This window comes from Natator depressus, chromosome 1 (assembly GCF_965152275.1).
Source record: "Natator depressus isolate rNatDep1 chromosome 1, rNatDep2.hap1, whole genome shotgun sequence".
NCBI lineage: Eukaryota > Metazoa > Chordata > Testudines > Cheloniidae > Natator > Natator depressus.
The window spans coordinates 9,036,848-9,049,154 of NC_134234.1; the positions used below are offsets into that span (position 1 = coordinate 9,036,848).

General features: G+C 55.3%; 1 protein-coding gene across 1 annotated transcript in view; it reads left to right on the top strand.

Moving 5' to 3' along the window:
• Window positions 1-12,307, top strand: part of INPPL1 (inositol polyphosphate phosphatase like 1) — a 73,658-nt gene that overhangs the window by 41,273 nt on the left and 20,078 nt on the right. The window contains exons 9-14 of the mRNA XM_074954432.1: window positions 2,530-2,680; window positions 3,101-3,207; window positions 4,020-4,122; window positions 6,985-7,181; window positions 9,462-9,579; window positions 11,843-11,939. Coding sequence (XP_074810533.1) covers window positions 2,530-2,680; window positions 3,101-3,207; window positions 4,020-4,122; window positions 6,985-7,181; window positions 9,462-9,579; window positions 11,843-11,939 — 773 coding nt within the window. The remainder of the gene's footprint in view (window positions 1-2,529; window positions 2,681-3,100; window positions 3,208-4,019; window positions 4,123-6,984; window positions 7,182-9,461; window positions 9,580-11,842; window positions 11,940-12,307) is intronic.

Sequence of the window (12,307 nt, forward strand, 5' to 3'; positions counted from 1 at the left end):
CGTGGAACGGTACTCGGCAGGTGCCACTTTGCCCCCGAGACAGACTGAAGAGAGCGTGGTGTTAGGGTTAGCTGAGGGCTCCCTGCCAAATTACAGCTGGGGGCTGGGTTTCTTGGAGGGATCACAGCTAAGGTCTGGGGTTCGGGGGTCTGCTGTGAAATGGAGGCAGTGTTCGGGGACGAATTGGGGCCAACGTTTGGGATTCTGAGGTGAATCAGGGCCAGGTTTGCAATTACTTCAGGGGGAATCTGAGCCAAGGTCTGGGATTAGTCCAGGGGGAATTGGAGCCAGGTTTTGGCATTATTTGAGGGGGAATTGGACCTAGGGTTTGGGAGTTTTTGTGGGGAATCAGGGCTGGGTTGGGATTATTTGAGGGTGAACCAGAGCCAAGGTTTGGGATTGTTCTGAGGTGAATCAGGGCCGGGTTTGGGATTGTTGTGGGGGAATCGGAGCCAGGGTTTGGGTTCAACTTTGGCAGCACCAAAATCTCATAAGAAAGGTTTTGATGGTGTCTAAACCAGACGCTCCTCCCCTCCCAACTCAGAACCAAAGTCGTGGGGTGGATTTGCATCTGGGGGTTTCAGTCTGAGCGCTCCCTCTCCCCACGACTAGCCAAAGGGGTTCAGATGCAGAGCCCTGGCCTCTGGCCCTCGAGAAGCAAAGCAGAGACGGTGTTTTTTCCAGAGTTGCTCCGAAGCACATGCTGGCTCCTGGATGATCAGGAACGACACGTTTATGGAGCTTCTCCTGGTCCATAGGGCCGAGGAGCAAACCAAGCAGCTGTTCGACCAAGGAAAATGGTGATAAATCGTGTAGTCAGCTGCTCGACCCCACTTGGGTTCGTTATGAAATATACTCAGGATACCAAATAACCAGCGTCAGTCAGGTTTATTGCTCTGACTCCAGAATAACATAGTGCAGGGAAAAGGTTTTCTATGACCCTCATCTCACATTCACCACACGCAGGAGGTGAGCTCCCAAAGTCACCCCCTTAAAGCCTCTCTTTGTACCCTTCCCATTTGCAAGGAAAAGCTACCAGGTGCGTCATTCGAAACCCCTGGGCTTTTTGCCTTGGTTTTCGGGACCTTGGTGTGCACCCCTAACCTCTTTGTACTGCATCCCAGGTGCCAAGGGGTGTGAAGGCACCTCCGAGGTCTGTACTAGGGGAGAACAACCCCGAGCTTGTCCCCTTCCTTCGGGACATTCCAGTGCAGGCCTGGGAGAATAACTCCCTAGCGGGTGCGATGGTAAAATCCTTTTACGTCCTGAGTCTGACAGCTTTCCTACTTGCTCAAGCCAAAATGAACTTCAGTGACTGCAAGGGCTTATGGGATACTTAGCATAAGTGAATGGGGTTGTGTACAACTCATAGGCCAATTCAGGCTATGTAATTGCCATAGTATTTGTACTTACTGCATTCTAACATATATATATATATGGTGTAGATAATACATATTATTAATCTGATAGGCATAGATACTAGCCAGAGTCTGTTAGTCAACACCCATTGGTTGAGATGTTTCAAATTGTACTGGCCCAGTCCTGACAAGGCCCTCGGTGACTGGAATTGAGGGTTGGCCAATCTTTGCCATATGAGTCTCTGAGCTGAACTCCAGCTGCGGAAGAGTCACCAGGGGTCTAGTGGTTAGTGCACCCCGTTTGCTATCTTGCGCCTCCCAGGCAAGGGGGGTAGAGATGTCTGGCTCCTATCCCTAAGATGGAGGCATCACAGTCTTGGTCGGCATTGGGGCCTTGCCCTCCATTGAGGAGGGAAGGGGGACCTGGGCCCTCCCACTCCACAAGGTCCTGGCCCAGGGCCCTCTTGGGGAGCAACCCCGGTGGAAAACTGCAGGTAGAGGTTCCTCATGTGCCACCCTGGGCCGCTTCCTACGACTCCTCTCCTTCAGTGTGGGGCATGGCCCTGTGGTCCCAAAAGTCAGGAAGCTAGCAGAGTTCAGAATGGGCAGAGCTCCTCAGGGCTGTCGGCTCTCGAAGGGGGCTGCAGAAGGCGCTCTCTGGGGGCCTGGCCAGTGCTGGGGTCCTGTCTGAGGCTCCACCTTTCATCTGACTTCCAGGAGAAGGCCTTGTCTTCCCTACAGCCGGTTCGCCTTCGCGCCCCCCCACCCCCCACCCCCCTGGGCTTCTGAGCTCCCTTTAACCTGCTCCACCAGCCAGAACGCGCTTTGGCCTGTAACCCCTCCAGGCCCCGTGCAGGGTACGGACACCCCCTTACACCACCCAGAAGCTGCTGCCCTTCGAATGGGGGGAGTGTTGTGTTTAGGAGAGCCGGGAGCTGCTGGATATGCACAGGGCGGGGGAGTTAGAAAGTGGCAAACCCTGGAGCTGCTTCTCCTCAGTGTGGCTCCCCGCCTGTCATCTCGGGCAGTCTCTCTTGCCAGGGATACCAGGTAGAAGACTAGTCACGGGGCCAAACTCCTCCCCGGCGTAGCTCCATTGACTCAGTGGTGTTAGGGCTGGCCCGAGCAGTGCCAAGCGTGTCATCCACGTGCAGCCATCTCTCTGCCCCAGGTGAAGCTGGACATCACCTTGGGGGACCTCACCAAGATCGGGAAGTCGCAGAAGTTCACACTGAGCGTGGACGTGGAGGGCGGGAAGCTGGTGGTGCTCAAGAAGCAGAAGGACTCCCAGGAGGACTGGAACACATTCACCCATGATAAGAGTAAGAGCCAAGAGCCCCCGCTGGGTGCTGCGCCCAGCCCGTATTCCCCGTGCACTCAGGGACCAGCTGCAGCCCTCTGGGCGCTGCTGTTACCCCGCATCTCATTGTTTCTGTGGGGTGTTCAGTGTGCTGGGGCTGCCCTGTAGCATGCGGAGATCTAAAATGATTAGATCTGGCCCCAAAACTGCGTCACTCAGGAACTGATTGCTCACCCGCGATGCCTCCTAGTTGCATGATACCATGTGTGCCAATCACACTACGCCCATCCCTACAGCCTTGGGATCCCCGCAGTCGGACCCTGGGGTCTTCCCTCTCCTACTGCCTCTGCAGAGCTCGGGCTTTCTCCTGGGGTGGTGGGAGAGGAACGGGGCTGACCCTTCACGGGTCACGCCTGCTCTGATTTTCCGTGCCGCTTTCCAGTCCGACAGCTGATCAAGTCCCAGCGGGTGCAGAATAAGCTGGGGATCGTCTTCGAGAAGGAGAAGGATAAAACTCAGCGGAAAGATTTCGTCTTCGTCAGTGCTAGGGTGAGTCATGGGTCTATTATTACTGTGTTTGGTGTGGTCCTGCCCACGCAGCTCTGAGGCCGCAGGATGGAAGGCAGTGTGGCTAAATTAAAGCATTCGAGCCCGGTTCCATTCCGGAAAGAAACGACATTTAAAAAAAGAAAGCCCTGTCTTAGGAGACCTTCCCAGGACAGCTGACTGCAGTGACAACCGGACGTCTTCATTCCTGCAAAGCTAGCCCGGCCCTGGGAGGGGGATGGGGCTTCTCTTCCTCATGCATCATCGACAAGGCTGTTTGCAGAATGTCAATTGCAGAGACCCCAAGGGCCTGGCCTGAGGGCATGATTAAAAGGGGTTGCATGGGTGTCTTCCAGGGCATGATTTCCTAGAAAATCTTAACTTCTAGTGATGATGCAGGAGAAGTAAAGGACCCAGCTTAATTCAAATTCCAAGATGGGTCTGTGGGCTGAACAGAGGCCCAGCAAGTGAATAGGGGTACAAAGCTGCTGCCTTTAAAACCAAGGCCACAACCACACATGACCGTTAATCATGCCCTGGCACCAGATTCCCCCCTGTAACTGGTTATGGATTTTTTCGCTTCCTGTCCTAAACAGCTGCATAGTGTTGCTGTGCCCCGTTAAACAGCAACCACATTCCACCCCAGAGGTGGCTGCATTTCAGTGGTGGGTGAACTATTGTATAGTCCTTACCTGTCCGAGCCATTGCTGGCTGACGAGTGGGTGGCCAGGACCAGGGATTGTACCTTGGTCTCCTGTCCACGGCCCATCTCCTCCTGCTGCCTAACCTGCCTCCTTTGCCTGCCTTTCCTCCAGAAGCGGGAGGCATTCTGCCAGCTGCTGCAGCTGATGAAAAACAAACATTCCAAGCAGGACGAGCCCGACATGATCTCCGTCTTCATTGGCACGTGGAACATGGGTCAGTGCCACGGGGCACCTGGGGCAGGGCTTTTCGGGACGGAATAGGGAACATGGGCAAGGGTGATGTGGCGCACTCACACAATGCCCTGCGGGAGTCCCCCTCAGCCCAGGGAGCATGGCCCAGGGTCACAGAACGTATCCAGCCCCACTAAACACCTCCCACCTGGATGCCTTGGAGTCTGTGATCCCACCTCCGAGCCACATACCCTACCCACCTCTCCTCCAGCCCCCCTGCTGACAGGACATAAGGGATCACAGTCTGTCTTAAATAGGAAGCAGTTGTTTAAACAAAACAGCTGCCAGCTCAAGCACTAACAAACAGGCTTCCACCCACCTCGCATTCCACTTTTGCCTGCCTTGTTCACCAGGGCCCACACCTGTCTGGAACTCCATGCAATACACAGTGCCATCTAGCGGCTGAATAACTTGCAGCAAGTGACATATTATTAGTCTCTTATGCTCAGATACATTTGTTGGTCTCTAAGGTGCCACAAGGACTCCTGTTTTTTTTTGCGGATACAGACTAACCCGGCTGCTACTCTGAAACCTGTCATTATTAATACAGTAACTCCTTGCTTAAGGTCGTCCCGGTTAAGGTTGTTACGTTGCGGATCAGTTCGGGAAAATGCTCGTTTAAAGTGGTGCAATGCTCCCTTCTAACGTTGTTCGGCAGCCACCTGCTTTGTCCCCTGCTTGCAGGAAGAGCAGCCCGGTGGAGCGAGCTGGTGGGGGCTTGGCACTAGGGTGGGCCGGCAGCCCCCCATCCGCTCCCCCTATCAGCTCCCCTAATTTCCCTGTGCAGCAGCCTCCCAGCAGGTAGCAATTGCTGGCAGTTCAGCTGTCCCTCCCCCCACTGCCATGTGCTGCTCCTGCCCTCAGCCTTGGAGCTGCTCCCCGAGCCTCCTGCTTGCTGTGTGGGGGGGAAGAGAGGGGCTAATGTCAGGGTGTCTCCCTCCACCCTGCTCCTGCACCCCGCTTACCCCACCTTCCATAGAGCGGGGGGACACAGGACAGTCCTGGAGGCAGCAGCTGAGGTGGGTCTCAGCTTGCTGATCTAATTAACAAGGCAGCGTACTTAAGACAGGGATCAGCATACTTAAAGGGGAAATGCACATCTCTCTCTCTCTCTCTCACACAGAGGGTGTGTGTCTGTCTCTGTCTGCTGTGCTGTCTCCCCTCCCTCCATTCCTTCTGCCTTGTAAAGTGTCAGGCTACATTAACAATGAGTTAACCCTTGAGGGCTAGTTCGTCATTTAGCAGCAAGGCATTCCCTGGGAAATATCCCACCCTCTGACTCCACCACCTCAACCAAGCTTCACCATCATCATTGCTGTGTACCAGTATTAAATTGTTTGTTTAAAACTTATACTCTGTGTGTGTGTGTATATATATAATATAATATAATATAGTCTTTTGTCTGGTGAAAAAAATTTCCCTGGAACCTAACCGCCCCCCCCCATTTACATTAATTCTTATGGGGAAATTGGATTCGCTTAACATCGTTTTGCTTAAAGTCGCATTTTTCAGGAATATAACTACAACGTTAAGTGAGAAGTTCCTGTACAGAAACTCCTCGCTTAAAGTTGTAGTTATGTTCCCGAAAAATGCTACTTCAAGTGAAACGATGTTAAGCGAATCCCATTTCCCCATAAGAATGAATGTAAATGTGGGGGTTAGGTTCCAGGGAAATTTTTTTCGCCAGACAAAAGACATGATATACATATACTGTATAAGTTTTAAATAATTTTAAACAAACTGTTTAATACTGTATTCACCAATGATGATTGTGAAGCTTAGCTGAGGTGGGGCGTAGTGGGGTCAGGGTGCAGGGGCTAGCCCCACTCTGCCCATCTGGCGCTCCTGCCAGGGAGTGGGGTCGGGGGCTTGCCCGCTCCCCGGCTGGAATGCTGGGCGGGTGGAGTGGGATAAGCCCCCACGCCCCAACCCCACTCCCTGGCAGGAGCGCCAGGCGGGCGGAATGGAGCAAGCCCCCGTGCCCCAACCCCACTCCCCGGCAGGAGCGCCAGGCGGGCGGAATGGAGCAAGCCCCCACGTCCCGTCCCCACTCCCCGGCAGGAGCACCAGGTGGGTGGAACAGGGCAAGCCCCCATGCCCCGACCCCGCTCCCCGGCAGGAGCACCAGGTGGGTGGAACAGGGCAAGCCCCCACGCCCAGACCCCACTCCCCGGCAGGAGCGCCAGGTGGGCAGGTGGAGCGGGGCGAGCCCCCACGCCCCGACCCCACTCCCCGGCAGGAGCGCCAGGTGGGCAGGTGGAGCGGGGCGAGCCAAACAACCTTATAACGGAACATTGCGTAACTTTAAGCGAGTATGTTCTCTAATAGATCAGCAACCTAATAACGAAACAATGTTAACTGGGATGACTTTAAGTGAGGAGCTACCGTATAGCTACCCTAAATTAGTCTTTTCCGTATCAGGTTCCCCTCCTATTTTAGCGACATGGGCAAGGCAGGATGGTTGCCGCTTCCTGACACCTGTTTGCAACCCCCTGAGAATGCATCCCTGGCTGATCCCTGCCTAGTCCCCGATCTCTATGAACTTGCGGTGGGCATTGTGTGCAGTGGGCATCACTGCAGTATCAGCACCTCACGAGCTTCGATGTGTTTAGCCTCACGCACTCCTGTGAGGCTGGGCCCGACTGCACAGAGGGGAAACTGAGGCACGGAGCAGCTAAACGACGGGCCCAAGGAAACCACAGGGAGTCTGTTGCAGAGCAGGGAACTAAACTCCGGTCTCTGACGTCCCAGGCTGGTGGCCCAACCATGGGCCCATCGTCCTGGGACTGAGCCGGGTGACCTCATCCGTGACTGCGGCTCTCTTGGGTCATGCCCTCTCCCACAGGAAGCGTGCCTCCCCCCAAGAGCATCACGTCCTGGTTTACGTCGAAAGGCCTGGGGAAGACCCTGGACGAGATGACGGTCACCATCCCCCATGACATCTACGTCTTTGGCACCCAGGAGAACTCGATGGGGGACAAGGAGTGGGTCGACTTCCTCCGGGGCATGCTGAAGGAGTTCACGGAGATAGAGTACCGCCCGGTAAGAGCCCCAGCGCCGGGGCAGGGCCTGAGGAGATGGCCTGGGACCCAGGGCTCTGCAGTTCTACACAGCCGCATAGTGGGCCACCCGCATCTTGAGGGGAGGCTCCTGGAGGCGACAGCTTCCCCGCATGCCATGCTCCGGCTGCGCCGCTCGGCTCAAGAGGGGCCTTGCCTGCTGGGACGCTGTCGTCTCCAGGGGCTGTCCCGCTGTATTGAGAGCCAGGATGTCTGCAACCCCCTCTGGTTGAGGGTCAGCCGTTAGACTCCCCGGCCTCCAGCCTCCAAATCCAGGTGGATCCCAGGCTGTGGATGGCCGCAGGATAGCGGAAGGGCTTGGGGAGACGGTTGCTGGGGTGGCCGTCCTCCCGAATCTTCAGCATTGCTGGAGTTGCCATTTTCACCTGGAAGAGTGGATGGGGGAGGGCGTCGGGACCGGGTGTGAAAGCCTGTGGCCATGGGCGGCAGGTATAATAGGCCGGGGGAGGCTAAGGCTCCCCAGACGGGACGTGGTGCACCTCCCTTTGGAGCACCGCCTGCTGCTGAAAGGGCATCTGGGCAGTAGCCCCCACCCCACGCTCTGCCCTGAGGACCTGCTCCCTCGTCCCTCTCTTACCCCGTGCGCCCCCCCAGCCCCGCTGCTCCTCTTCCCATCTCCGCTCCGCCCCTTCCCCCGTGCGCCCGTCCCTGCCCCGCTCGCGCTTCTCCGCCCTTGAGAGGCAGAGAGGTGCGGGCGGGGGGCCCTCAGGGGAGGGGGTGGGGAGAGGCCCGGTGGGGTGGCTCCTTGGGGGAGGGGGTGGAGAGATGCAGGTGGGGAGCCCCTCGGGGGAGGGGGCGGAGAGAGGTGCAGGCAGGGGGGGCTCCTTTGGGATGGGGGCGGAGAGAGGCACGGGTGGGGGGGGCCTCGAGGGAGGGGGCCGAGTGGGAACCGGGCCTGGGGCCGAGTGGGGGTGGAGCGTCAGCGTGGCCTTGGGGGGAGGGGGGGCAAGGCCGAGTGGGGGCGGGCCTCAGGGCAGGGCCACGGTCCGGGCCCCCCACACTTCGAGGGAGCTTCCAGCACTCAGGCCCAGCCCCCCGCGGGGAGTCACGCACTGCCCATGCCTGCGGCCACAGGTCTCTGAGCCCCTTAACCTCCTGAGGTGGATGCGTCAGGCTTTTGGAGTGAGGGGTCTCAGCTGCGGTGTCTTGGCCAGCGTTTCCCAGCCGCGCCCTAGCATTCGGGGTGTTGCGCACTGGCGTCTGTACTCCCCCCCCAGAGGTGGCAGCATTATTCATGCATGTGTGAGAATTCAGTGGGAGGGGGAATTCAGTGCCGCTTGCTTGCTTTGGGATCCTTCAGCACCCGCAGAGCTGCGTGAAGCGCAAGGCGTTACATTTAACAGGGCTTTTATCCCTTTCCTGCAGTCATGGTCAATTCAGGAAGAGTCCCGGGTTTAGGGACTGCTCCGTGAAAATGTCCTGACCGCTGAGGGGCCCCGAGCACCTGCAGCTGCGCCCACCGGGCGCTGTAACCCCACCCTGGCCTGGTGCAGAAGCAGCGAGCCCACGCTGCCCTCACCTGGCCAGTGGCGGCTCCTGGGTCCCGCCAGCTGGGCCGGGCCTGTCTCCACTCCGAGCCGGCGGTTTTCCCTGCTCCTCCGTCATGATGGAGGGGTGGCTAGGCCAAATCTGAGCGCTGCTATGACCCCACGCACCTGGTCACCACACTCGGAGCTGGGAGCCGGGCCCAGCCCCGAGGCACAGGAGCCCCTGCTGCGGGGGGAGTCCTGAACACACAGTAAAGTCACAGGCAAATGGTAAATCACGCTGTCGAGGACTCTTCCCGCCAGGCCAAACCTGCAGCCATTAATATAATGCTAGACCAGCAACTCCTTAAGGCAGAAAAGACTTAGGAGGAAGAGAAGCCTCCTGTAAACATCTGGGTTGTGCCTTGGTGGTTCAAAAATGTGCTTGTTGGAACAAGGAAGGGGGGGAGCAGCAGCTATCGGACATGTCTGCCCAGGGGACAGATTGGACTACAATTCCTGGCAGCCACCCTGGCGGCTTTCAACCTCACCAAACTTCATTTAAACCTTGGTTTGCAAACACTGAGCCACAGGGAGGCTCTGCAGGCACTCCCGGGCGTCTCGGTGGGTTTGTTCTCATTGCTGCACGCCTGGTTCTTGCTGCAGGTGGGGTTTCAGGGTCGGTGACCTTAGGGCAGCTGCTGCCTCCGAGCCAGGCTCCGGCGCCCCCGCCAGGAGAGTGGAGGTGTAACGTTGTCTTGTTGGCCCCCTGCCAGATCGCGATGCAGGCCTTGTGGAACATTAAGATTGCCGTCCTGGTGAGACCGGAGCACGAGAACCGGATCAGCCACGTCAGCACCTCGAGTGTGAAGACTGGGATCGCCAACACGCTAGGTAGGGGCCGATCTAGGCCCTGCGGGGGCTAGACTAGATACCTGGGACAGACAGACTGAGCACTCTGCACTCACCTTTGGCATAGCTGGCTAGGAGTGAGTGAGGGTGCACCCTGGTATCCACGTTTTTCCCGATAGGGTCCTTCTATGCAAGTGGTAGATTCCTATGGTCTTGGAGTAGCAGGTCACAGTTCTAGTCCCAGACACTCTCTGCGTGTGAGTGATTTACACAGCAGTTGTGTCAGTGCACATGGGTTCTTTGCAACATGTCTGTATGTTCTGGCCCCACAAGGTCCAGTGGGGCTGCCATCCAAAATTAGCATTTTCTGATTCTCGGGGTGGGGGTTAGAGCTGGGGTTTGAGACTGGGACTGAAGCTTGCGTGGTGGAAGAGGGGACTGGATGGCTCAGAGGATTGGGATACTGTGCAGGGTCTTTCAGATACAGTTGTCCATCCTGATCTGGTCTGGGTCACTAGTCGTTACTGTCTGTGCCTCTTCACTGGCCTTTGTGAAGCGCCTTGGTGGGTCTCACACCGATTCCGGAGAGGTCAATGGCCAAATGGGCCCTGGAGACTGAATTTCTCTTCCTCCCCTCCAGCACAGGGTTGGGGCAAGTTAGCACCAAGATGAGTTGATTTAAATCATCAATTGTAATGGTGAGCTAAATCAGCAAGCCGGAAACCATAATTTAAATCACCGATTTTAATCATATTTTGCATTGGTACTTTTTAGTTACTTCCCTAAAGAAAGGTTGAGTCTCGTTGGCTGGCAAACATTAAAATGTGCTGATTGCAGCAAAATCTAGCCTTTACCCTAAACGTGGTTCATCTTTTTGCTAGGCAAGAGGATATACTGCATCTATACTCATTGATTTAAGCACTATAGAGCTTGACTTACATTTATTCAGATTCTTAATTTTTACCTTTTTCATTGTGTTAGGAAATGGTAAATAACACATTTCTTATTGAAATAATGGATTTTTTACTTGTGATATGTGCCAAGCTCTATTTGGATGGAAATCCAAATTCAATTTAAAATGCACAAAAACCACTTTTTACATTAAATAAAATGACCATAAATGGGCTGGAGATATCAGGAAAAATAGTTCATCAAAACATGTTTTGCCTTTAAAACTAAGTGACGTATTACCCACAAGAAGTATGAGCTGTAGTTAGTGAATTTAGCTGATTGTTTCTGGTCACCATGTCCTTCAAGATTTTAGAGCTAGTAGATTTCATCCTCTCACGCCTTGTTTTTATTGATAGAATGAGGGAGGAAACCAAGCTTTCCTGCTTTTTCAGCTCCCAGCTGATAGCTTAACTTTGAATGAACTAGTCATTGAACTGAACGAGTTGAATAAACTGAAATGAAAAAAAATTTCTTGTTGCAGCTGTAGAAGAGGCTACTGGTGTCAAAAGCTGGTTTAGCCCTTCAGCAAACTCTGGGTCCAGGTGCTTAGCCGGTGACTTTCAGTGCTTTGACTGTCTTGCAAACATGTACTTCTTAATATTACTTTCTGTAGTTAATTTAAATGATTTTAATAGATTATAACAAATTAAGGCCTTAACATAGGTAGTTAATTTCCATTTGAACGTTAAATTGGTTTCTCTTTTAAAAGTATACCTGTATTTAATTTAAATTTTAAATGCCAGGTTTTTTATTAATTTATTTTTAAATCAAAGATTTTTTTTTTTATCCAGCCTGGTTGGCTCAGACGTTCCCTCTGCTCTGGCGTGAGAGGAGCCCTGGCCTGGCACCATCCTCCAGCACAAGGGCACAGACTGTTCTGTGATGCCACAATCCTTTCACTCGGAAGGCCCTGGTTATTTACCCTGCTTTAAAATGACCCCAGGGCCTGCCTCTCTGCATCTGCTTCTCCTCCCTTGGCTGGGTTCAGGACTGGCTCTGCCACCTAAGGCAGTGTAGATGGTGCCCCAGAGCAGCTGAACGGTAATGCGGGCAGCACCTGGATCCTGGCGGAGGGGGCTTGCGGGGTCAGTTACAGCTGGAGAGAGGCTGGGTCTGACTATCCCCAAGGCCAGGGAAGGCTAGGATCCAGGGATCTGGTGCAGCTCTTAGCCAGCGGGGACTCTCTCCTCCCCCCACCCACCCTACTGGCTTTGTGTTTTTTCTGCTCACTCCAAGCTGCCGGCGCCGGCTTCGGCCGCTGTGCCATGGGCCATCAGTGCCCAGAGTGAGCCTGGGAACCGAGCCCCGGCCCGGCCTGAGTGGGGCTCACCCCTTCCCCTTCTTTGTTTTGCAGGCAATAAAGGGGCTGTGGGAGTTTCCTTCATGTTCAATGGCACCTCTTTTGGCTTCGTGAATTGCCACCTGACCTCAGGCAACGAGAAGACAGCCAGGTGAGTGCGGGGCGCAGGGCAGGGCAGCCCCTGGCAGAGCGGGAGCCCGTCACCTAGCTCTGAGCTGGGGGGATGGTCCCACTGGTCCCCCCAGGCACAACGGGGCTGAGCGGGGAGCTGCTGGTAGCTCCTGTCGCTGGCCGTGGGCAGCACGCAAACATGGCCGATGGCTCTGGACAGGCGACACTTTGGTCTCCATGGAGAGGCACGACCCTCGCGTGCTCCTGCTCGCTTACAGACGTGGCTTGCTCACTCCTAGACATGCAGACACGCTCGCGCTGGGTACGCTCGCACCTACCCCTGGCCACGCTCCTGCTCGCTCTGACATACTCATGCTCGCTCTGGCCCACTAGTGTTTGCACACAGCC